This window comes from Rhea americana, unplaced genomic scaffold, assembly GCF_003343005.1.
Source record: "Rhea americana isolate MKP2758 unplaced genomic scaffold, rheAme1 scaffold_17, whole genome shotgun sequence".
NCBI classification, from domain to species: Eukaryota; Metazoa; Chordata; class Aves; order Rheiformes; family Rheidae; genus Rhea; species Rhea americana.
The window spans coordinates 7944406-7970042 of NW_028185816.1; the positions used below are offsets into that span (position 1 = coordinate 7944406).

Sequence of the window (25637 nt, forward strand, 5' to 3'; positions counted from 1 at the left end):
TGTTTTTCATATAGCTCCATTCCAGCAGCCAGGTTTCCATAGTATCAAGAGACTATAAATAAATAAATAAATAAATAAGTCAGGCTTTGGGGAAATTAATTTTAATATAACATCTTCTGGAAATCTCTGAACTATACCTTAAAAACTGTATTTGCTTATATGGAGTCATTAGTCTTAATACCCAGCCTCAGCGCCGAAAAGCCAGAATTGAGCTATATTATTGTTACATGATTTGAATGGAGGCTGCACAGATGCTGCAAGAGTGAAGRTATCCATAGCTGTGATTTCTGTGAAACACTGGACGGCCTCTATGGCTGGATGCCACTGCCCACTAGGTGGCCAAGAGCTGGCTATTTATAATAAGCTTGTCTTTAAACAGATTGGCTATTTTTACAGGAAGGTATATTTTTCTCTTTGCAGAGAAGTTGTCACATACTCTCACATGGAGCTGGAGCTCCAACTCCAACATAGCAAACATCCCTTAAAAATACTGTGCCATCCAGGTCGAGATGCGCCTTTAAAACCCTGATCACATAGACCTGGCTGGACACAGCCTGTTCTGGTTGTTGCTACTCTTATCACTGAAATTTCTTCCAAATCTTCCTCTCAAAGAAAGATGATAAAAATCAGATCTCAGGATCAAATAGCTATATGGTATATCTCTGGCAAAGCAGGTAAAATACCGCCATTTCTCTTGTGCTACAAACTCAACATAAACCTACTGCAGAATCTGGACTATAGGAAAATGCTTGCCAGTTCTGCTTGCACCCGGTTTCTGTATGTCTGACAAGAGCATAGTGATTTCGTTTTTTGTCTGCCTGTCTTATCCTAAAGCATATCATTTGCTTAAGCATGAATAACTCTTGTAAGAACCAAATTCTTTTCCATCTGCCCATTTCCATCTGTGTCGAGAAAGCTAAGTTTTATTAAAGTATTTTTAGTATTAAACAAGACCGGTTCATCTTTTTTATGATCACACTAAGCACATTTGCAACACCATTACTTCCTGCAGGTTAGAGGCTTTGCCTGCATTTGAGTAGATAAAAAGAAAAATCCAAAATAGTTGTCATTTTTCTACAGTGCCTGTGTGCAGATCCAAAGAGCTTTGAAGGAACAATAGTTTCATTCAGTTGCTATCACCCATTCGAAAATAAATCAAAAAACTCCAAACCGAAAACCTCACTCGGTGAGTTTAAGTGGAAAGAAAGCAAAACACTTTTCCATCAAGTGAAAAAAAAAATGATCTGCTTCATCAGAGTCTGCTCARACACAGCACTGCTCAACACTGGTACGAAACCCACTCTTCTTGCAAGGCCCCACTGTCCCATTTCTCCCATCCAGCAGAAAAGTTTCATAACTAAAACAGAGGAAGAAAATTTCCTTTGGACTCGGACAACCTTCATCTTGAAAAGTGTCACCAATATACTGGTGTTCAATAAACATCATTTACAGAATTCACCACAAGGGTTATGACTAACCGGTAAACTGAAGCTACCTTTATCCTCTAGCTGGTGGTCAAATGAAACTCTGCATCAATTTCTCGTATATACAGACTGAAGAGAAACTGGTGCCTGGCCCAGATGGGTAGGAATCCGCTGTACCTCAGAGAAGCGGGTGAGCAAAGGACCTGCTACCCTCACAGCAGCCATGTGCTTTCAGGGCTATCTAACAGACACTAGTATCTCTACTAGTACTCGGTTGTAGTACTAGTAGAAGGTACTCGAGGCCTTCAAAAAAACCTTTTATTTAGTTATGCTCTTCATTTATTTACACTTATATATACACTTTTCAGAAGGAATGAACAAACTTACAGAAAACAGTGACAAAAAAATTGCAATGTGAGAAGATATGTTATTATGAAGATGCCAATAAAAAGCCATTTTCTTCCAAAAGCCATTTTCTTCCAAGGGAAAAAAAAAAAAAAAAAAAAAACATGTAGCTTACAAATTGCAGTCTATGTAGCTACTTGAAAAAAAAAATTTAGATAAACCTACAAAAAGATCTGGTGGCAGAAGCTAGAGAGGTAGCTTCACACCAGAAATAAGAGAAAATTCAGCCATAAGGTAATTAATGAAGTTTACCTAGGCATGGGAAGGTTTCTCTAATTCCAAAAGGATTTAAATCAATATCAGATGGCCTTATAAAACTCCAGTATTTCATCCAGCCAGCAATTGAATACAGATGCAAGATATAACATTGCTATACTTGCCAAAAATATTCACAACTACAATGTAAATTATAACAATGAAGTTGTGAGTGTGCTGTTCAGATCAGTTTTTGAAGTTTGTATGAAGTACTTACTGGAATAAAACAAACACCTAGCCTGCCACTAAATCCAACCCTAGTTACTCGTGTGTGTGTGTGTGTGTGTGCATACACAGGCACATGTGTATGTAATTTTTAAAAAAGTTTATTCAAGATATTTTAAAAGTCTGCCTAAGTGCTTTAGGCTACTTCCTACGTACAGTCAGAGGACAGATACCTTTATCTAATACAATGATAAAATAATGCTGTACATAATAAAGTGATGCCTATTTTTCACTTTTTGCTTAGACAAAAGGTTGTACTGGTAAATTCTAATAGCTCTTGAGGAAAAAGAAATACAGGCAGTTCATACTACAGAGCATTTTGCCTGTTTCAGTACATGTACCAACCAAATTGCACTGCAGTAAAACGTTTTCTTCTATTAACCTCTCTGGTTTTGATTGTCAGATCAAACTTTGAATTTTGTTGTCTTGTTTCTTACTAATAGTATGCTGGTTTTATCTAGTTTACATTTTAACTGAATGTAAATAAACAGCCATCACCGTCTGATAACATCAACATACGAATCTATCTGTAAAAATAAACGATTATTTATAGGACAGTAATGCCAACTGCAATGCCTCACTTAGTGAACAAATGCGTTATACCGGTAAACATTACAGAATTAGTGTCACGTTGGAAGTAGGGATATAATGACATTATCACTTGATATCAGATGTGCACTGTTGCAAGTAAAAAGACTCCACATACCACATCACACAACATCTGAAAAACAAGCCGCACATGTATAGTTACAATGATTACTTATTAAATTACAGTTCAGTGAATTAGTAAGATAGTCTATACTCTACCATGTTAAGAAACAAAACCCCCAAATTAATTCCAAGATAAAAAGCCCTCTTCCAGTTAAATGGATCTATTTTTACTTAAGAGTTCTATAGCTGTACACTTTAATAAAGCAAATCTCAAAAAAGAAAATCTGCAAGAGTTGTCCTGGTGCAGCTGCAAGGCAGCACTGTTTGAACAGAAGGATCCAGTGATTCCTCTAGGTCTATGCTTAGTTGGACTTCAGCACTAAATAAAGCCTGAAGATCATTCACAAATAAGAGGTCCAGAGTCATAGACGATCCACCTTTTTCTTGAAAATATTTCAGCTAACAAATCAATCAAATCAGCTTGCTGCTTAATTTTTCCCTGATAAAGCATTTACAAATTTTAAATAAGTGTACTTTGAAAATTCAGACACACTTATAACTTTACAGCAGCTTACAATGGCTGTGTAGTTTAATGACTGTCATAATTCTTGAAATCCCCTCCTAATGGAAACCATAATCTTTTAGCTTGGATAGCACTTGCACTAATATCTTGCTTTATTTTTATCTGCCTTTTTAATTGGACAGATACTAAAATTCAATAAAGTATCAACCCACAAAGGAAAAAGGAGCAAATAGGCAAAGCTATACGGTATTTCTCAGTTATAACAGTCAAGTGAAAACCATACTCCATTTCTGATTGTGTATTAAAGCTAAGAAAAAAAAAAAGTCACATGAATTCTAAACTGGGGAATTGCTTATGAATATGTACGTATCATGGCAGCTGCCCCTAGATACCTCTTTCAGCTTCAAACCTACTCATACACTTTTGCAATACATTTTATTTGTGCTCTGTTAGGAAAASTCACTGAATGCACTGTAATTTTTACCAGAAAAAAAAAAAAAAAAAAAAAGATCAAATTTGAAAGGAGGAGAAAGAACATGTATTACTAGACACTTTAACGAAAAGTCAGTTAACACTGTAGCTCCACAGGCAAGTTTAATATTAAACTCTGAAATCTCATGTTAAATGCAATTGTATGAGTTGGACCAATCAGCATCACGTGGCTTTTCAAAAGAAGTGCAAATTACACACACACACACACACACAAAAAAAAAAACAAACCTCAAAACCCTCCGTCAGATGGAACGGAGCCAACCCCRTTCTGCTGACAGCATCTCCTGCACCCCCTGAAGCAAGGCAGTCCTTTTCTCCCATTTCTCTCTATACCCTTTATCTGTTCTGCTCAACATACATTGCCTTCAACACCAAACTAATCCAGTACTCTCACGAGTGCTGCTGAATTTTTGCCCTTTGGAAGCAAAGGTCCCTTCAGGGACCGTCGTTCCACACGAGGAAACCGTGCCCTCTCTCCACCTACCCTCATGGCCTCCTCCACTTCCGAGGAAGGACCCGTCTTCCTGCCAGACTTCTCTTTCCATGGTGAGGAGTAAGGGAAGGGTCTCCCCTCGCCTCCGAGCCTCCGCCAGCGGGACCAGCCACCAGCCCCGGCAGCCGAAGCCCGCTCCCACTTCCCCAGAGCCTGCCGCCTGCCCCAAGTGCCCTAGGTGCCCCTTCACTCTTTTATTATTCACGTGACACTTGTGATAAATGATTACTTAGAAATGGTTGAGGTGGCACTTRCACGCAGCAGCAGCAGAAACTTTTGAGTCATGGAAGAAATCACCTGACAATAAGATGCACCAGTTACGATAACCACGCACTGCAATATGAAGTATATTTAATTCTTATKAATTCAACACAAGAAATAAAGTAGTTTGTTACTCCTAGAAGTGCAGGTGTAACTAACYGTATATCCATCATTTACATTTCAACAGTAGTATCTTTTTGCATCCACATCTTCAAAGATGGCTCTCTACTGCAAGACAGTAYCGTGCACTACATGTGTAGTTCATAAAATAGAAAAACCCTGCATTTTCTCCAGCACAAGTCTTTGAAACAGCAAAGTTGTGATTTTCCAGGATTGTTATATCCTGTTAATTAAAGTTGCAAAATTCAGAATAGAATAAGCCAAACATCAGAAATCACACAGAAATGGATTTGATTTGCCTGTAACAACTGCTTCTTTCAGAATTGGTTATAAATAAGCTGGACTGCATAAAGTATGGATTAACGCCCTGATTCAGCAATCTTTCAGATTCTGAAGAAGCRCTGAGGTGCTCTTCTAACACAAAGCTAGCAGTCGATAAATTGTCTGGAGAATCAATTGTAGTTCTCATCTTCTTTGCAAGAAGGCTAGTAAACCTTTGTTTAGAATTAAGACTTTTTGGACCTTTCAGAGACCTTAAAAATTCATATACGTACTTATCAACCTATAATCCTCTCCTCAAGATACACATTATCTATCATCAAATGCATCTGTAAAATCAGCTAGCATAGACTATTCATCTTTCCTACAAGCTAAAAACTGAAAAGAAAATCAACTTCTGAAAAGAAAAAAGCATTTTAGAAAGAGTATCTAACATGTCAATAATAACATTTTTGAAAGCATCCTTGCACAAGGGTACATATTAGTACAATTTTAAGTTACTAGCTAAGAGATTACAAGATGTTCAAACATGTACTTCGAAGGCCCAGACAAAAACGCACATCCCTTTACTTTAAAAGCCTATGAAGCCCGTCCTTTCATTGCGACAAAGTGAAGAAGCTGTGCAACTATTTTAATTCAGTCATCGTGGGAGTTGAATGCACACAATAAATGGAAGCTGTACAGTTCTATCCTCTCCTCAATGCGAAAGCCAGCTCTGCAGAAATAAACCTTACAGTACCAGCAAACGTCTTAACAAAATACATATGCACCTGAAGAAAAATCAATAGATCTTACAATCAAGACCTTGACTGTGTCGATCCATCCTGAAAGACCTTTCTTCAAACAGTTTTACAGAATCACAACATCACTTTTTTAGTCATGGAAGGGTTGTGGAGGGAAGACAAAAAAAAAATCTCGTATCACAATTGTGCTGCAATCCACTCAGTAAGTAGCACTAAAACAAAACCTAAATGCCAATCAAAAAATCCACCAAAATATAAAATGTAAAGACACTTTTGATAGAAATGAAATGAAAAGATCATTTAATTTATATTTTGCATGAAGTAATTTATATAGCAGTAACATCCATTCCTTTTATGACTGACTTCACAACACACTTGCAAATATTTTTATTTCAAGGCAAAGTCATTTGTTCTGTTCTCTGTGATTTCTCACCTGCACTAAATTTGTGATACTCCTGACTGCAGAAGTAGTTGCACAGAAAGTCATTAATTTTGGTGAATCCCTCAAAAATAATTAGAAGATAACTGGTAGTCCCTGATAAATATCTGAATTAAATTAAACTTGAATTCAATAATGCAAAGTAGGATCAAATTCAGTAGAATTTCTCTGATAGTGTATATCCAAACACTAAAAAGAACAAACAGGAACTTCCCAACTAATCTGAATGTTTTTGTTTTTACTGCTTTCCTAAAAGCTGTATTAAAAAATAAACACAGTGAAGTACATTATTGGTGTTAGTCCACTGAACCTGCTATTGAGAAGCATCTTATGCTATGCAGATTAAATTTTGCAAAGGGAGCGTCACTTTTTCCCCAACAGAGCATTCACAATCAAATTTCAGGATCTCCTACCTCGATCAAAAAGTCTCCGGTTCTCAAGCCAGCTTGCCATGCTACTCCCCCTTCATCCACCGATTCCAAGTACTGCAAAGCAGGAAAGGCTGGAGTTGGGGTGAATTCTTCAATTGGTGTGTCAGCTTTAAAAATAAATACCACATTAAAAAAGAAAATTACGGAATGCTCACAAATACCACTTGGTTTAGGCTTATTAGTGGCCACTCACATTTTTAGCTAAAAAATGGTGGGTGCTGAAAGCGAGAGGACTCTGTCTCAGAGAGTGTCAGGATGCTGGGAACAGAGTGCTATCGCCCTGCGATAGCGATCCACAGGTCGTCAATTCAGAGAGAAAAACCCATGCTTCTTTATTGACACAAACAAATCAAGCTGCATGAAGCTGTAGCTGGATTCTGATTATTTCAGTATATTCAGTATCACTTCACTATTACTTCAAGTAAACCTTTCGTAAGCCTAACAAAATGCTTGTAACCCTGGAAACATCCAACTAAAAACGAATTATGTGTAGCCAAAAGAGAGCCTCAGGGCAAAAAATGGGTGTGTGTGTGTGGGGGGGAGAGTGTAATAATAAAAACAAATAATAATGATTATTTTTTCCAGATTTCGATGCATATTACAGAGAAGGTAACAGAAGAAACCATGTTTTTAAGGAAAGTAGCCACAGCAGGCCTTGTACCAGCCCTTGCTCTCTGTCACGTACACATAGGAACAGAAAAGTCCTTGGCTCTTTCACCTGAGCTGCCCTCACTGTTACAGAAAAATTAGGGGGGAAATTCTTGGGCTTACACAGGGGGAGTAACTTCTGCTTGATGCGTAGACAAAACTCATGCCAACTGCTAAGCTCAAAGGTAGAGCTATTGGCTTTCCTAGCAAAACTTCAAAAATACTTATTTAGCTAAAACTAGAAAAGCTTTTACAACACTGAAAATCTACGGTGTCATTGCCAGGGGGAGGGGAAAAGGGGGCTGTTAAGGCCAAAATGATGTCCCAGGAATGAAGATACGGAATATTTTTCATGCTCAAGCAAGGCAAGGGAGAACCCATGGAAAAATGAGGGGGAGCACGAGATGGGACATACCATCATGTTTATATTTTTAATATGAAAGGAGCAAACTGGTCTGAAAGTTAAAAAGCAAAGCATTAAATAGAATGCTTTTTTTAACTCTTAAGTATGCCATTAATGTGGGTTTTAGTCTGCGGAAAAGTAACATGCAGTTTAACATATGAACAGCTTTTAAAATGAGCACACTACAGGCCATGCAACATACGTGCAGCTTCTGAAGATACAAAAAAAGATCATATTTTCATACTAAAACTGCACCAATGTCACCTTGCAGAAGATCCACACCTATTTGAACCAAAATACCACTCTCTTCTCTATTTCTATTCACAGACCTATTCAAATAGACTGACACTGGAAATAAAGCAGCAGCTTTTATACGAGCAGCAGGCTTCCTACAGTTAGGTAAACTGCACAACAGAACAGATAAACGACAGAATATTACATATGCCAACGCAGTAAAAATGCAGATAAAACTTTCTCTCCCCGAAACGATTATACAGTGCTTCTGCGGTGCAAAAACGCAAACTGCTTCAGACAGAAGCCCCTAAAACCCATCCGAGTAGTACAGCATAGAGAAACCCTGTTGTCTAGCAACCAAGTGCACCAAGAATAATTCCTGCTTATATTCAGAGATGTATAAATTTCTTCATGCCAGCACACATCACACACCACACACGCACACACACACCCCGAGGCACCTACCTTTTGCCCCTCTGAGCACAAATCCAAATCCTTCATTGTCCTTTTTCTGCAGGACCACTGCCTTTTCTTCTATAATGCAGTCACTGTAGAGAGAATTCCGAGGATAGCGACCATTATTACATCCCTTCATCACCACTGTAGTAGCTGCTCCTCCAGTGTGCAGGTTCATCATCATCACAGCCAGTTAATCAAATAATATCGCAGTAACCAAGCATGGGAAAATATAGAACAAATAGCGGAGTGGGGGGGAGACAGAGACTGAGCTTAACGATGAAAGAGAACATGACAATGCAACTTAAAGGAAATAAAAAAGGCAGAGAAGAAAAAGAAAGAAGAAGAAATCATGCATGGTGGTTTGTGTTCTATATGAACGACTGCATGAACATGTGATCATGTAATCTGTGGGCTAGCCAGGACTCTAAAAGGAAAAAAAGTAAGTGAACTGAACGACAGTATCATTAATAAACTCCTCAATCGTGGATGTACCAGATGCATCTTCTAGTGAAGCCAAAATGAAACCAACCAGAAGAAAAATGAGGCAGCATTTTAAATTTAAAGATAATATATTATGTTTTTATATTAGCTAACTAAAAGGCACAAAAATATTCTGAAAGCTATGCCTTGCATCAAAAGCCCTTTTTCAATCCTATTGAATGTTGCATGCTGCAAGAATCCCACATGATCATCTGACAGCCTACAATGCTAACAACGTGCAGCTGCCCTGGCGTCATCAAGCACAAATTTCCACAGCATCGAGAATCTGCATAATCGAAATAGTAACAAGGCATGTGCAATCAGGAGAACACATTTCTAAGGAATATTTCACATCTCCTGATAAACAATTAACATTATAGAACAAGGAGACGATCTAAAGGAATATTTATGTAAGCAGTATGCCCTTAAAGAGAAAGCAGCCTTAGAAATCTTGCTCTCATTGGCTCAGAAAAAAAGTAGATAGTGGAGGAAGAAAATGCCTAAGAATCACATTAAAATGGGACCTTTCATATATAGGACACAATCTATGAAAGCCTTTAATTGTTTAGTGTCTTTCATTAAAGCTAATGTTAAGTTACTAAAAATAAGTTTWAAAAAGATTTTTGAGCACTTCTGTATAAAATCTTTACACAGTATAAGTTTCAAGGCATTCTTTGAGTAAAGACAGTTCACAGGTTAAGTATTCAAGAATCATAAGCAATGTATAACAGTGGTAAAATGGCTTTAGAACATTTGCAAAAGCTACTTCAGACAGAAAGAAGAACAAGCAAGTTTTATTTTCTTAATTTTGTACTACCCAACTAATGTTGCCACTGGTCATGCAGAGAACCTAGTCACTACAGCATTCAATACAGTAAGAGGCAGGAACTGCTTTGGTGACAGCAATATTCCAGAAGGGAAGGAGGAAACTAATTAAAAAAAACGGCGTGACCTTTTTATTTAAGGCTTTGAACTGAGGCAAGGATGATGATACCAGGACACTAATGGACAGCCTCCAGACTCCAGATCTTTCATGTATTACAGACAATTCCTCTGGTGATTTTCCAACTCTAACTGAGGGAGGCAGCTTCATGATACTGCTAAAGTGATAATAAAATTGGCTTCCAAACTACAAAATATTTAAAGATTATCAAATAGAATAATACATAAGTTAAGGGCACCGTGGTGGTGACCTTCTTTACCTTTCTGACCAACAAATGAACTGCATAAATACGAACAGCTTTTGAATGCTGTCTCTCAAATCATGCAACCATGTCATTTAACCATGTAATTCAGACATTAGCTTTTCTTACAGTGAATACCTTTGCTATGAAAAGAATACAGTATGAAAACTTCTATTCCTTCAGAACTCTGGACATGCTCCTGCTCAGGGATATCGGGGTGGGAAGGAATAGACAACTCGGAAATCATCTTACATTGTAGTGCTGAGATCCTCCACCAATGCCTAACTGCCTGAAGGTACAAGCACCCTGACGTGCTTTGCCTCGAACTCCTAGTAACCTCTCCGTAACACGCTGCCATCGCATGCACACTCCCACAGTGGGATATCCACTGATATTTGTCCATGGAAGGGTCAACAGTAGAGCTGTCTCCAGSATTGGGCTTAATACTGGGGAAGTTTGTAAGACCCATTTCTTTCAACGGTCCTTGAAAACAATTAACAGCTTAATTAAAGTCARGAGAGTACTTTTGTGAACCTAATCATAGAAAGTCTTCAGTTCATAGGTAAGAAAAAAAAAAACACTAAATCCTCATCTTGTCTAAATCCATGGTAACATAAAGAAATCACAAGCCTATTATCATCAGACTTTGCTTTGATTTGCTCATTTTTGTCAAAACAAAACACACAGTATCATTCCTTAAAAAGCCAGAGGCTGTATTTCCAAAAGCTGTGCTTGCAAAACTTCTCAGGTGCCATCCATCTGAGTAGTATTTGGCATCTGTACCTAACAAAATCATCTAAGGTCCCTCCACAATCAGTGGATGAAGTGAGCRGACAATTTCAAGGTACGCTGATTTTATCTTAACACAGAGGTCTAGGATTGTTCGGATGAAAACGGTGAAAACAACCCATGATTTTCTTTTGACATACACCACAGACCAGTTTTGTACCTCAGTTTACCTATTGCAAGTAGGAATACTAAACTGTCCAAATGTTATGAAGTTCTATGTATTACATGAGAGGGGGAGGGGAAAGGGAAKGGAAGGATAAGTAGAAAATGAATTTTTGGTGAGAAAATGACACAGTGATCCCTGTTACTTGACAAATACAGCTTACTAATACATTGTTTGAGTGATGTACTACATAGGGAAAATTCCTTCACAACCTGTAAAACAAAAATGTAAGTTTGAAAAAATCAGACGAGTAGCCATTCCTTTTCATTTATGCAGTAGGAGAAAGGGAGCTGCAATAATCTTAAGGCAAGAGCAGTTTAGAGTTCAAAGTGATCACAGAAAGAATAAATTGATTCCCTACTCCAATGCCAGAAAGCTAAGAACCAGCAGCAGAAAAAGCCTGAAAAACACATACACACAGAGAAAACCCCACACAGCATCTCTGCCCCTTCTCCAGGCAAGCTCCCTCTGCAACCCCTTCTGAATGAAGGAAAAAAAAATAGACTCTGCCTGATGGCAATATTTACTTTGCCATAACAGGGTTCCCTCTTCTCAGTGTCAGCCTGCGTGTCTTCGCTGAAGATACGCTGAAGGTCTGTTCACAGTCTACCTGGTCCTGGCAGGCTAAGAGGTGCCAAATGCAAAGCAGGTCAAATTTTCTCACRAAGAACCTTCTTGGCAGCATTTCTCTCATCCTGGAGGTGTTGTAAATACTTAGCAACAGAACACACACAGGGTTCAGCCACCAGTGACAAGTAAAGGAGAYGTATTACGTTACAACCCTGTTCAGAGGACTGATCTCAAACAAGGGGAAGAAGCATTTCATCGCGGATATTTTGAGCGCAGTATACGGCTCTGTATAAGGCTGAATGGTCCTCGGCATTTGTGATRCAACCTTAAACCAGATTTCAATAGGTAAAACCCCTGAAGTCCATTTCTGTCCCATCTCAAACTGAAATTGAATAGTGTTTATTTCAGAGATGAGTTTTCTGAATAATACTAGTTCTACATTATAGTAATAAAACGAGTAGCTTCAAAATCAATAGCTCATTACTTACATAGGGCCCTCTTTACTTTGACTTTGTCCAAGTAAAGGGACTTGATTAAGTCCAAGATTCACTGCATATAAAGTTAAATGCACAATACATCCTGTCAAGCGCAGAATACTTCTGCATTAAGTTCTGTGAAAATCTTATATACAAAAATATCCGGCAGAAAGTCAACCCCAAACCACTTTTGCTTTATCCRAACACTAAACAATAGAAAATATACTCGTTCATCTGAATGTAGCTTCCCTAACACTAAAGCATTCAAGAATTGTGCAAGAGGATACATAATTTTACAGATCTACAAATGGTGAAAGGGAAATAAAGAGATTTACCCTGGGCAGGCAGTTACTAGAGATTAGAACTCAGAACTCAYAGCATCAACATAGTATCCGCCACTTGTGTAGACTTTTCAAGACAACAAGAGTTTCTTCTACTACTATAACAGTTCGTTAAAACAATACTTGAGGAAAGAGGCAGAAGTGCAAAATTCTTTATAAAGACCTTTATGAAGAAAATATCAGAGGTTGAAGCACAGGTTCCTGATGGAGGCAAGACCATGACACCTAGTCTCCATTTCAGGGCTAGAACTACACCTTATCTTAAAGCATGAATTACTCCAAAACAGAAGTCAAAACACTAAATTACAAAGATGGCAGCCATCAGAACCATAGAATATGCTTAGGTACRTTTGTACCGCATGTATCATAGCTGATTTCACTCTGAAAAAAAACCATACAGAATACCCCTTACTGAACTGATCATCATTATCTGAAAACAAAAATGGCTATTTGTTATATTGTCAGTCTTTCCCTGAAAAAAAAATGAATTTAAATGGGAAGTATTTTCTCCCTTCTCTCCAATCACGTGTGYCCTAGATACACAATCTCGGTCTAACCTCTTCAGCTTTAACAAGCTGGACTACAACCTGCCAAGGCAGAAAACTTAACATGAGATTCAGACAACCAAAATTACAACCAAATGATTAACCTTCTCAGCTCGAAATCGCTTCAGTCAGGTGGCTCGCTCTATCCACGAGAGAGGAACTAGCCTGCCCGAATTCAAGTCTTCCAGTAGCTCAAGTAAATCCAAATCTTTTCATCAGATTTTTTTTATATATCTATATCTACATATATATATATATATATATATATATATATTTATCTCCTCTCCTCAGTACTCTTGGAATTTAAATTTTTTGGAAAGATCTACTGAATACAGAGTTAGCTCCTTGTTACAACAGTCAAACCACAGACCAAGAAAGAAAAACTCTTTTTTTTAATCTTTGCCAGAAACACATACAAGAAATACCTAAACCCCTTCCTAAATTTATATACAATGTCTGAAAGTAATTGCACAAGTCCTTTCTTACTAAGACAGTAAATTTATGCTAGCTAGGCTGAGGTTCAAGCCCACAAAAAGGCATTCTGGAAGGATTTCAAGAGGAGCTCTTGCTTCATATTCCAACTCTTAAAGCCTGTTAAATGCTCATAAAAAGGGAGGTTTTCTCTGAAGATTTTTCCTATTTCAGGAAGTTACCTGTCCTGATAGCAAGGAAAACTGAACTGATGTCTACAGTATATCTTTTTGTAAGACAAAAAACTTCCAGTGAAAAAACTTTTGCTGTCACTGCTGAAAGGGGTCAATCTTATTATTTATAGTCATCTACAGTAATGATTCCAGGGAAAGTGGTTAATCCTAGTAATTAAAACCTCCAAGATTAATGACGTCTCTGTATTTTATTGCTCAAGCTTTCTGATCATCCAGCTGAGGCTCTTACAGAAGAGCTCTTACCACCCTTCTGCAAAACGCAGAACAGGAATCACTCATTCCAGTGGTATTAACAGCAAGTATGGCGCTCTGCACAGCAAACGGGAAAATACACAGAAGGTCCCTTCCCAACCTGCTTACAGCCCAAACAGGAGCAGCAAGACATGGTCAATCTTATTTTCAAACTCATAGTAACCTCACTGTAATATACTGCCTCACACAGAGATTCCCTTATGTGATGACACCTTTCATTGTGCTACAATGCAATTTGTACTGAAAATGTTTTTTTTTTTTTTTTTTTTTTTTTTTTTCCAAAATACATGATACCACTTGCAACAACAACAGGTTACTATGCTAAAAAGTAATTTACAACCCCATACTATTGCCTTTGATAGAATCTTTTTGTAGTTTCTCATAATAAGATCTTAAGTAATCAAAAATAATTTTTGGCTTTTTTGGTGAAACATGTTTTACCATTTTTGAAAATGCATGTTTACTTTCTGTATTTTACTTTTCTCAGCTCCTCATTCCCACTTTCTAACAGTGCTTTCTGTAAATACAATATACTCTTACAGAATTATATAAAAATATAATTATATATTTGTCCTGCCTTGAATGAAAAACACACGTATAGGGCTTAGCCGTACAATGGTGTAATCCCGCCATAATCATTTCAGTTTCAGAAACAATTCTAAATTCGATAGATTTTCCTTTTCATATAGAAGAAACTTAGTTTATCTGGGATTTTATAGCCAGGCAAATTTGGGAAGAGGGCAGTAAGAAAATATTTTCAGGCATAGGGTTAGTTACTACCTCAACTACATTACACTCGAGGAGGATTCAGCCTGTCACTAGAACAGAACTGGGGAACATCTTAATTGATAAATTCTTTAGGTAACTGATAGAAGTCCAAGGAGTATAATGATTCAGAATCTAGTGGTAAAATAATTAAATGTACGTGGGGGAACAGATAAACAGAATCACACAGAAGAAATAAAAACAAAGAAGTTGTCCTTTCTGCTTTGCTAATTCTAAGGCCAAGAGATTCTCAAAATAGGGCACCTACGTAAAAGACTGTCACCTTTTCTTTGCCGTCATTGACTTTCCCCTTCCTTCTCCTTACACCAAAAATCATTAGAATTGCTCCTAGGAACAAAGAGCTGTAACTGTATTCCATTTGTTTAGTTTGACTATTTGGGCACAGGCCTGCACTTTTTTCCATGGAACTACTGCACCTAAAGTGGAATTATGTTCAAGTTCAGCTGTTCCCCAAAACAAGGTTCCCCCAAACTTTATTAGCATTCAGAATTCTCTGAGCAGTAAAATGTTTATTGTTAAAACTAAATTAGAGGAACAGGTTATATTTGGAGATAAAAAATCCACTCACCATAAAAGCCAATACCTTCCTTAAAATACTGTTTAGTAGCTTCAAAATAGTTACACTGGAGAAAAAGCATTATTTCAGTCAGGGATTCACAAAGACTGGGACTTTAAGTTATGGTGCTATTTCACCAAAACCCACTACATACCCAGGTTTGCATATGGAACACGCACATATATTTTTTCAGTTGAAAAGAGAAAAATAAACATTGCCTTAAATCTATAAGGCATAAATGCATCCAAAAAAAGAATTTCTGGAGATAACGGAATAATATACTTATAAGTACCTATAGATTCCAGCTTGACAGGTGCTCTCAGAGAAACTGCAGCATCCAGAGTCCTTAACAGCGCTTCGAACCGTTGTTTGTGTCATGGCCTTACTGGCACGCTTAGCACCCAAAGAGAAAACAAGAGAAGGAAAAAGAGGCCAGCACCACCACCCTTACATAATTGTTTTCTCTTGCTCTCTTACTTGCAGCGAGTAACTTCAAATTGCAATAGAAAGGATATATAGTAGTTTATTCTAAGCTAACTTCACATTTCTCCATGAATGGCTAACTCAGCGTACTTGTGCCATCCTCAGCTGGCTATGTTTGGATCAAGTAAAGTAATGGAAAAAGAAAAGAGAGTATTTCAGTGACTTTCGATATATTTTATATATCCATACACAGTCCATATATGATCCTTAGTATCTCCTGCACCAGTGCTGTTTCTACAGACTATATTAAATGTCAAGTAGAAATCTCTGAACATAAGAAAAGCAAGACTGCATTTTCCACTGAAACCTATTTGTTAGCTAAAAAGGTGTACGTCAAACTGTAACGTGCCATGAAAGACATGTAGCTATACCCTAACTCCCACATTGCCTCGGTCTCCACTGCATTGTACAGAAATTACAGACCACCGCAAAACCTGACAAGGGACAATTTCTTTCGATTAAAAAGCTGTTCCAACTTTTGAATAAGTAATCCAGCCTACTTTGATGGATTTTGAACACATGATACCACTGGTAAAAATGGATAGTTCTTCACCGAGTTACCAGAAGGAATAAACATCTGTCATGAAATGATATGATTAGAAAGTAGGAGGGATTATGCTACGTTTTCCAGCCCTATGATTGATAGAGTTGCCCAAAGATTAATCATAGTAATAGAGGATAAAAAGCAATCTATTATAAGAAAGTAACAAATACTATATACTCCCATTAAATTTATCCCATAGACTATTACAAAGAAATGTAAGTTCTAAATGAGAAACGTATTCAATTTTATTACATAAACAAAATCAAGTTAAAAATTTTTTCTCTGTGAGGAAAACAGAAGAAACTCACACTCTCTAGATATTTGTCGGCATTGTTTTAGTCAGCCATTAATTACACTTAATACTATATTCGTTAGTGTAAAAGACAAGGGATTAAGTAATCTAAACACACACTCAAGTCAGTCAATTTGGCTGGTACTGCTTTTGTTTTTTTTCCCATTTTCACCTTAAGCTGCTGAAACTGTAATCAGTAAAGTAAAGTAACATATTAATTTAGTGAAACAGGAAATCAAAGTCAACTTCTTGGAAATATAAATTATCCATTAAAAGTTTGATTTTATATTATGGAGAAATCTCAGTATCACACAGGAAAAAGTCAATGATAAGATCATGGTCCTGTTGAAATACACAATGTAGAGTACATTAGTCTTCTTCAAGAGAAATGACGTAATTCTCTTGAATCTGTACTGGGAGGGAGAAAACAAAAAAGCATGGGGAGCGTGATGATGAAGTGAGATTAAAAAAGAGGAAGGCTTAATTCCCCTATTACTTTCAATCGTATTTAAAAATAAATAGTCAGCGCTGGTACCACACAAGACAGAGTAAAAACTAAACATGAAACATTTAGGTAAGAGTCCTTCAAGCATACAACACGAGGGTTGCATCATGCAGAGTGCTTCAAACCATTTCATACAGACGTCCCAACCATCACGTTAGTATTAGGGCTACAGCTCACTCCACTTGCACTTGATACTTACTGGCGATTTTCAGTTGTAGCCTTTGAGCAAGCTAAGCTCGCACTATGAAAATATTAATATTCATTGCTCATACTTTGTACCTTGAACAAGTAAACAGACTGTACAAATACGTACATATGTTTAAGTAACGAGAACATTTATCCACCATGCTTTTTAGCCTTTTATTTGTCTACCTAAAAGCAGCTGCATTTTTAGCCCATGCTATTGTTGCCACCAAACCACATGCAAAGAGGAGTTTTCTCCCTAATCATCTTAATGCACAAAGTACTTACACAAAAGTAATACTAATAATAGCTATTATTAACAACACCACTTTTCTACATGTTTTTTTTATATCAATGATTTTGCAAAAGGTGGTCAGACAACCACAGTGACAGAAAGATATTAACTTGTTCAAGGCTACCACTCAGGACAGGCAACAGAGGTAGAACCATGGAAGAAAATATAGGTTTATTCAGATTTAAGATAATGATACGAATCGAAAAAAACATAATTATATGGAGAAATAAAGACTTTCTTCAGATGGTGCAGCATCTCAGCTAGTTCATAAAGCTTGCTCATCCATCTCTATGCTTATCTCAGAGCTGGCATACATCAGCCAGGATTTTGCATGTTTTTCCTTCCTTTTTCAGAGAGAGCAACTGGAAGGTAAGAACAGCCACGCTGGGTCCATGGAAGCCGGAGCCCGGTCTCCATTACAAGCCAGGAGCACATGTGCCAGAGAAGGGCGTACAAGAAGGACAAGTGTATTTGGTGCTTCCCCACCAGCCTCCAGCCAGGCTGGGCTGCTTGCTCCTTGTCTTACTGAAAAAGATGATACACCTTTTCTCTTTGACTCGTACTATTTTTGTCATCATTCTCAGGCACTCATGGTAATGCAGGGAATTGTATCAGCCCTCCTCAGGATTTCTTGATTGATGTTTCTATAACACACTTCAGTCAACATATTCCTGACTTCAGTTTTAAACTTTTAAAAATGCATTACAAGCCCTTTAAGGTAGCAATTTGACTTTGCAAGTTTTTATAACAATTATTAAACTCGCATTTCAGTATCATAACTTGATTTGCTCACTCAGCTGTTGAAAGAGTCTAAACTTACTAGCACTTAAACATAAATAAATTATGAAACAAGGGAGAGGGACTGGTGTTAACTATGAGTTTCAAATTAGTTTTCAGGGCTCCCTCAGGGGCTCCAACACATCCTGTTCTCTATCATGAACAGCAGAAATTATCTTCCTCTTGTTTTGGATTCCTTGGAAACTGAATACAGCTCTAAACGTAAGAAGCTTGAGTAACCCTGATTGTTCATTTTAACACTATAGACTCAAGGATTTCACTTAAAATTCTACACTGTACAGAATTATCTATATGAAATTTCTGTTTTAATTATCTATATTAAAATTCCTGTAAAACTTTATGACACTTAAATTGTATATGAGTCCAAATAATTTTGGACTCAAGCTCTGTTCCAAAATGAGCAAGAGACTGTCAAAATGGGTAGAGGATAGTTTATCCAAAAACATTTTCCCACTGTTTTCTTCGTGGGCAAGAACTTTTAAAAGATAGTATAGAGTGGGAAAGTTGTACTGTCTATGGTTTTACTGTAAAGAAGTTAGAGGGGCTTTAATTAGAGTTTAATTTGCACGCATCCCTGTAAAAATCCTGACCAATCACTGTATTATTTTATAGTGTAATGAATGGGGAAAAAGGAGACTGCACCTAATTTTTTCTAAAAGATATTCCTGCTTCTCTCCATTTCCCTAATTATACCAAATCCTAGAGCTATTTTAAGCCTACTCCAAATTATATTTATGTATCTGTAGACAGTTTCAGAAATGTACATCTTAATAGTTTTCCTGACTAACAGTACCCTAATTTTCATCAATTCTGTCAAAGCCAGTGTCTAAAGATCTTCTGTTTAGCCCACAACTTTGGTAGCAGCAGCAAAAAATCACTGACCTTATAGATCCCAGCTGCTGAAGAGAAAGAGGTCTGCTTCGCTTAACTTGGCAGTTACTTTCCTTAATTAAGTGAATGCTGACCTGGAATCTCTCCATGCTGCCCCCTTTCCTTTCACGTAGGACTGCAGCTCACCGGTTGGATCAAAGCATTACTTCTGAACGTACGCAGCTTTTACTGGGTGAGTAATGTGGACAGTGCAAATTTTGCAACTAACTCCGGGTAAGTGTATTGCAGAACTCACGATTTTGGAATGCTTACAGCAGAAACATACACAATCTCTCTTCCAGCTAAGACTGTTCTACAGACAACATAATGTTGCAGGTCAGGTAGTTGGGAAGAAATCCACCCTGGCAGTCTTTGAAAATGTTGGTTAAATTGACTTTCCCCAGGATCACACAGAAACTACTTGATGATATCAGCCCCAATTTTCAATGGCAGCATTAAATTGTTTTAATTCTGAGACCTGTTTCCTGTGCCCAACATGCTTGCTTTCTCTAAAAAATATTAAAAAAAAAAAAAAAAAAAAAAAAAAAAAAAAAGCAAGCAGAAGACACACATATAACAGTATTTTTTCTGAACTATCCAGTTACCACTATTTCTTAGTGCATGTATTTAACTTAATCTTTATCATTCTTCCGTTGGCAATTTTGCCATGAAAGCAGTTTTAGGAAAATGCTCATTTGTTAAAAAAAAAAAATCTTTTATGGGTATATTTTAGTTTAAATTTAGCCTTCATTAGAGATTACTTCTCCAGAACAGATCAGCAGATCAGGTGTTATGTCAGAGAGAGCAGGCACAGCCAGCAGTATCACCAGCCGTTCAAATGCTGCACCTGCCCCTCGTTCAAATCTGACATCCCCACCAGCATGCCACAACCTCCGAGGACAGCGCTAGGATCTATCTTTTGGCTCAGGGAAATAACAGTTTCAAAAGACTTGGTTAAAGCGGAAACTCCGTGGCTAACGCGGTTCTTGGCATCCATCAACAACACCAGGGTATAGGTTTCAATCAGAACAGTCTCACAGGGACCTCACACCCAGAACTTCTTTATCCCAGGTGAACAACCTGACGCCAACTATTGCTATTTTTCAGCAGGTCACCCTGGGTAGGTGTTCTCCACCCCAAATTTATGAAGAAACACAACTCCAAAAGCTCTATTCTGTCCCAAGACAGAACAAGACATCCTCCTCCCACCAGCCTTAAGGTTTTGCACACTGGAAGAGCCTTCTAGCGACCAGCTCCACCTAAAGCATGGAAGCCAACCCCTCCACAGCTTTTTGACAGCTTCTTTTTCAAAAGGAAAACAGACATATATTGCCTGCCAGTCACCCTTAGAAGTTGCCTTGTTGGTCAAATTCCACACATGCAATAAATGTTTGTGAAACTCTGGCTGGAGAGAGRAAAAAGGAGGGATTTAAACCAGCTCTCCCACCAGAGGAGAGYGCACAGTGTGAGCTCAACAGTTATTGGTTCTTCTTGGGCTGCCAAAACTTAAACATGCGTAATTTACAATCAGAGGCACCATATGCTGCCTTTCACTCACCTAGACGTGCGGAAAACAGGCAAAGGGGCAGGGGGGCAGGGAATTAAAGCTCATACACAGAAAGTCAAGTCATCGCAGGGAAAGCTACAATATAGGAATGCAGAACACTAACTGTCAGAAACTTTTTTGTTCTCCTTTTCTCAGGAAAACTTTTTCATCTYTTGTTCTCCTCTGCTTTATCCTTTCATCTACTTACACAGCTCCTGCTTCTAATCAGCTCAGTACACACTCTCAACATCTTTTTTTTTGCTGTCCTTACCTATTGTCATTTCCACTCCCTTTTCCTATTTTTTACTGTCCTCTCTTGTAATTTAGAAAAGTTTCTTTCTCTCCAGGCACAGGACAAAGATTTTGCCTTCAGTTCCAACATCTAAACCCATCCTGTCATCCAGCAGCTGGTAAGAGGAGTTACAGAGAAAATATGGTTGATCTTGAGTGGATCGGTTGCTCTACTGGAATGGCACACGCACCAAATCATAACCGTTGCAAACAGGATCTTCTTCTATGCTCAYAGTTACACATTAGGTCTTCATTGGCATTGAAGGGAGATCCTTACAATTTTTCAGTACGACCATTTTAATTTTAAATTTGGGAAGGGCTATATGTTTTTCTTTAACTTCACTCTTGCAAACTGCTGGTCTCTCTTTGCTAAAGCTTTACCTCTAAAAGTTTACACAAACATCTAGCCCAGAAAATCTCTGACAAACCAATTATTTTTGCAAAATCATTGCAGAAAAAAATGCTAAAAGTTGCTAAAAGCAAGACCTGAATGAAGTAATTTAAACAAACTTGATAAAAAGGTGGCAAACAACTTAAAAGGGCAGTTATGAATTCATGCAAACTTCTACCACCCACTGAATAGTTTTGCATCTTATTATAATTGTTTTAGACTTTAATATGCATCTTTATACAATTATAGTACAGATTTGAACAAAGAGATACTACAATGCAGATTAGCAGAATTACAGTTCAGCCTTTTTAATCTTCTACGTTAGCAATTAGTTTAAATACCTTCTGTAGTCACCAACATAACAAGCTCAGTCATGGCAGCATACAAGAGCGGGGAGGGGAGGGGAGGAGAAGATACTCAGGAAGGCGCGGAGTTGTTTATTAGAAGGTAAAACCATTTTCATTAGAAATTATTAAATCACTGTAAATGAAGACTTCGCATTTTACGTCTCCTGCTCTGCAAAATGCTGTGACGCCTTAATTATTGCTTAAATCTATATGTAAGTTCCTAAATGGTATTAAATTATATTCTTTAAGTTGATGAGGCACAACATATTAAAAGTGAGGTGTGCTCATCTTTCTGCCTCACACATTAGCAGAGCAGTTCAGCACTGTCAGACCAGCGTACACAAAGTAAAGTAGCAATTCAGAACAGGCATCAGGCATACCTAACAAAATATCATTAGAAATAAAGTTACAATACAAACCAAAAAGCATTTTACGTATTCTTTCGTGATTTGATTGATTCTGATTGTTCTCTATGCCTAAAAGAACCAAGAGTATCRCATATGTGGAAATCCAGTCACTAAAATCTCAGTAAGTGTTCCGATGTCGCCACTTAACTACAGCAAGGGAATAAACATTACAGCTGTCAGCATTCTCGGAGATTTTTGCTATTGTCTCCCTAACAAAAGTTAAGCTGAATACATGTGAAAAATAGAATACTATTACTATTTTTGCCTCTTTCCACTAAAGAGAAGGAAACCAAGGCTATCCTCCAAAACCTATGACTGCAGCTAAGAACTATAAATCACTTTCAGCTTCTGATCAATGTATCAGTCCCAAAAGAGAAGTAACAGAAATTACTAGTTTATTTTTTAAAGTGAACAGAAGCTATTTTAACACCTTTGCTCCAATTTTTGCTAGAGACAGTACAAATTTAGGAGTAAACCTAAGGAAAAGTCCCTTAGCTACCTGTCTAGCATTAAATACCTCTTGTGATAAAAGGTGGAAACAGAATTCTTCAAAAGATATCAATCAATTTTAAATATGTATTTATGTATACATTTATATACATGATAATCACATTTTTCCAAGAAGATGATAACATTTAAGTAAAATTTCCACATGAAACCAGATACCAAGCTAGATAAAGTATTTGTGCATCAAACTTACAGTTTGCACTAAAAACTACTGCAATTATTGTGTAGCACACCTAATGCTTAAAGTATTAACAAAGCACCAATATCATCACAACTTTGGGACAAGGATCAAGCTATTCAGCAGGTAATTTGTGCGGTTAAAAGAATAAAATAAAATAAAGAAAAAGCACTGCACAGCATGCTGAATTACAGGGCTAAATGGTTCCTAGTGCCCTGAAGAATYGCTGTGAGTGGTGCAGGACTGAAGCTCTCGCAGCTCTGCTGCACARTGCGGACAGCAACAGACAATTGCTGGATACGCAGCTGAGAAGCAGCTCTCATTTTTGGCATGTGTTTGTATGTAAACTGGCCTTTGAGGAACTCCATCTTCATCTGTCAGCTTCTACGCTCCTAAGTTACGGATGCTGCCACCCAACTCGGAGTAGAGACAGCATGGTTAACGAATTAAACTTTCATTTAAGCTTGCTTACATATACCTTCCCCATGACACAATCCATTCAAAAAAAGACAACTAAAACCAGAAGGCAAATTAGTTGGTCCCATTATTAACTTTGTGGCAACAAGCCTTTGAACAGGATTACTTGTGTGCTTCATAAAAGTGCCATAGCCAAAGGGTGTCATGAGAAGGCAGCAAGAAAACTTCTCCCAGACAGTGATGACGAGCAGTTAAAGCAGTYTGAAGAAAGATACAAAAGTTGAATGTGATACGGTGAAAGTAGGGAAGACGCAAAAACAACAGGAAACCCTGCAGTTCCATGGTACACCTCGTATCTGTATCCTATTTGGCAAGAAATTTTGCTATTTCACTATTTGAGGGGAGGGGGAGATSATGCAATTAATGCAGTAGTGAAAGCTTCCACATTTGTTCTCTAAAGTTTCCAAATCCATGAAAGTAACTGGATCACATTTTTTTCCATGCAATTCACTTTATAATCTATATATAGTAATAAAATTGTTCATATTTGTTAGGCCTCCAGAATTTTAAAAGTAATAGCTAACAATATCATCAGTTACATCATCTATTAAAAAGTGCTAACATCTTACACTTGAAATAAATGAACAAACTAGTTCAGCAACATAATTCGATAACTTAATTTCTTATACAAATATTTGGAAAGATTTTATTTGTATTCTCTCTGGTTTCCTGGCTGCACCATTCACTATGTTTTCTTGACAGAATTAATCAATTCCCTCGCTTCAATTAAAAATGCAGGTAAAAACAGTAATTTGTAAAAGTATCCCAACATCCAGTCTACAGCCTAACAGCAATTTCTGTTACTGAAATGAAATCCATCCATGACAAAACATAACTTCATGAAAAAAAAAAAAAAAGCTTTAAGGCCTACAAATACTTTTCTTTGAATTTTAACTAGCCCTCTGAAGAATACTTACAACGCTTTGGAAGTTTTTGCTCTACTGGTGCGCAGTAATGGCCATCCAGCCTAGTCAAGGCRGACACAACCATTTTCCAAATAAGACTCAATAGGTTTTTTCCACCAGAAAACACCTAAGAACAACATCCCCTGGTTGTCAGAACGACTGCTGGCCACAAATACGGGGAAGCTCTAGGGACACGACGGAGCACGCTGGTGTTCCCTCCTTGCAGCTTTGCTGGTGTGCCTGCTCTTTCTCTGTGCCTCTGAGCACAGCTCCAGGCGGTGGCATTTCCTGGCTTTGGCAACGCGCTTCAGCCGCTGCAGACACCGTTGCTGCCCACTCCTCTGATCAGGGGAACTAGAAGGCAACTTTTCCCCCTCTCGTGTCCACCTCRGCCTCCTGAGCTTGCAGCTGGATACGAATGCCCAGGGACACCCAGCTACTCTGCTGTGTCCAACAGCAGCTCCCACCAGGATAAGAAACTTTACCCTCTGTGTATGCCATTGCAAAGAAGCCTATCTTCTCCTTCATCACATGSCCATCACATTAAAGGAAAGTGGTAAGAGGTAAAGTGGTTTTAAAAAAAAGTTTCATTAAAAATAGTAAAGGAATCTCTGCAGGGGAATTCTAGCCATAGCAGCATCTGACAGCTGCAAAAACCCCCAACATTTTTGCAGAAAAGAATACAACACTTCAGCATTTTAATCAGATAATGCATCTGACTTGATAGCTTCAAATATTGTATTTGCATTATATATAATGATTATTTGTATTGACAAACAACTGTCACTGCTTTTCTTCATGTTAGCAAGAGTACTCTTTATTTTCCTGAAGTATTAATGTATSGATAAACCAACCCTCTATGTAAAGCTGAAATCGGGTTTAATGAACCTCCATTATTCAAGCTACATATTTTCCTAAAGACGAAAAATGCCATGTACAATGTATTTTCCTACATGAGAATAAATCCACTAATATAAATTTCTAAACAGCACATTTCTACTCAGCAATTTTTACTCTTTGTCGGGGGGAAAGGAGAAAGCAAGGGGAGCACACACTCCCTTCAGGGATGCAAACAYGCATCTCCTCTGAAAAGGAACTGAACCAGATTTGTCAGTACTTTGGTTTCAAAGCYCTTCTTAGTACATAGGCACAATTGCTTTGTAATAAATATTTATTATAACTCAGCTGCAATCAGTTTATTATATTCTTTCCTTATTTTGGTAGGACACCCTAACAGAAAAAATAATCAAAGCAGTGCATAAATCTGGAAATACCTTMCTGGAATTGCAGTCAGTTTGACATTATTTGACTATTTTAACAACTCCC

At 37.7% G+C, this 25637-nt stretch overlaps 1 protein-coding gene across 1 annotated transcript in view; it reads right to left on the minus strand.

Annotated features, from left to right (window-relative positions):
- The window catches only part of SHANK2 (SH3 and multiple ankyrin repeat domains 2), a 297654-nt gene that overhangs the window by 120664 nt on the left and 151353 nt on the right, over positions 1-25637 (minus strand). Inside the window, exons 14-15 of the mRNA XM_085300991.1 lie at positions 8492-8574; positions 6724-6848 (exon numbers count right to left, since the gene is read on the minus strand). Of these exons, the coding sequence (XP_085157117.1) occupies positions 6724-6848; positions 8492-8574 (208 nt within the window). The remainder of the gene's footprint in view (positions 1-6723; positions 6849-8491; positions 8575-25637) is intronic.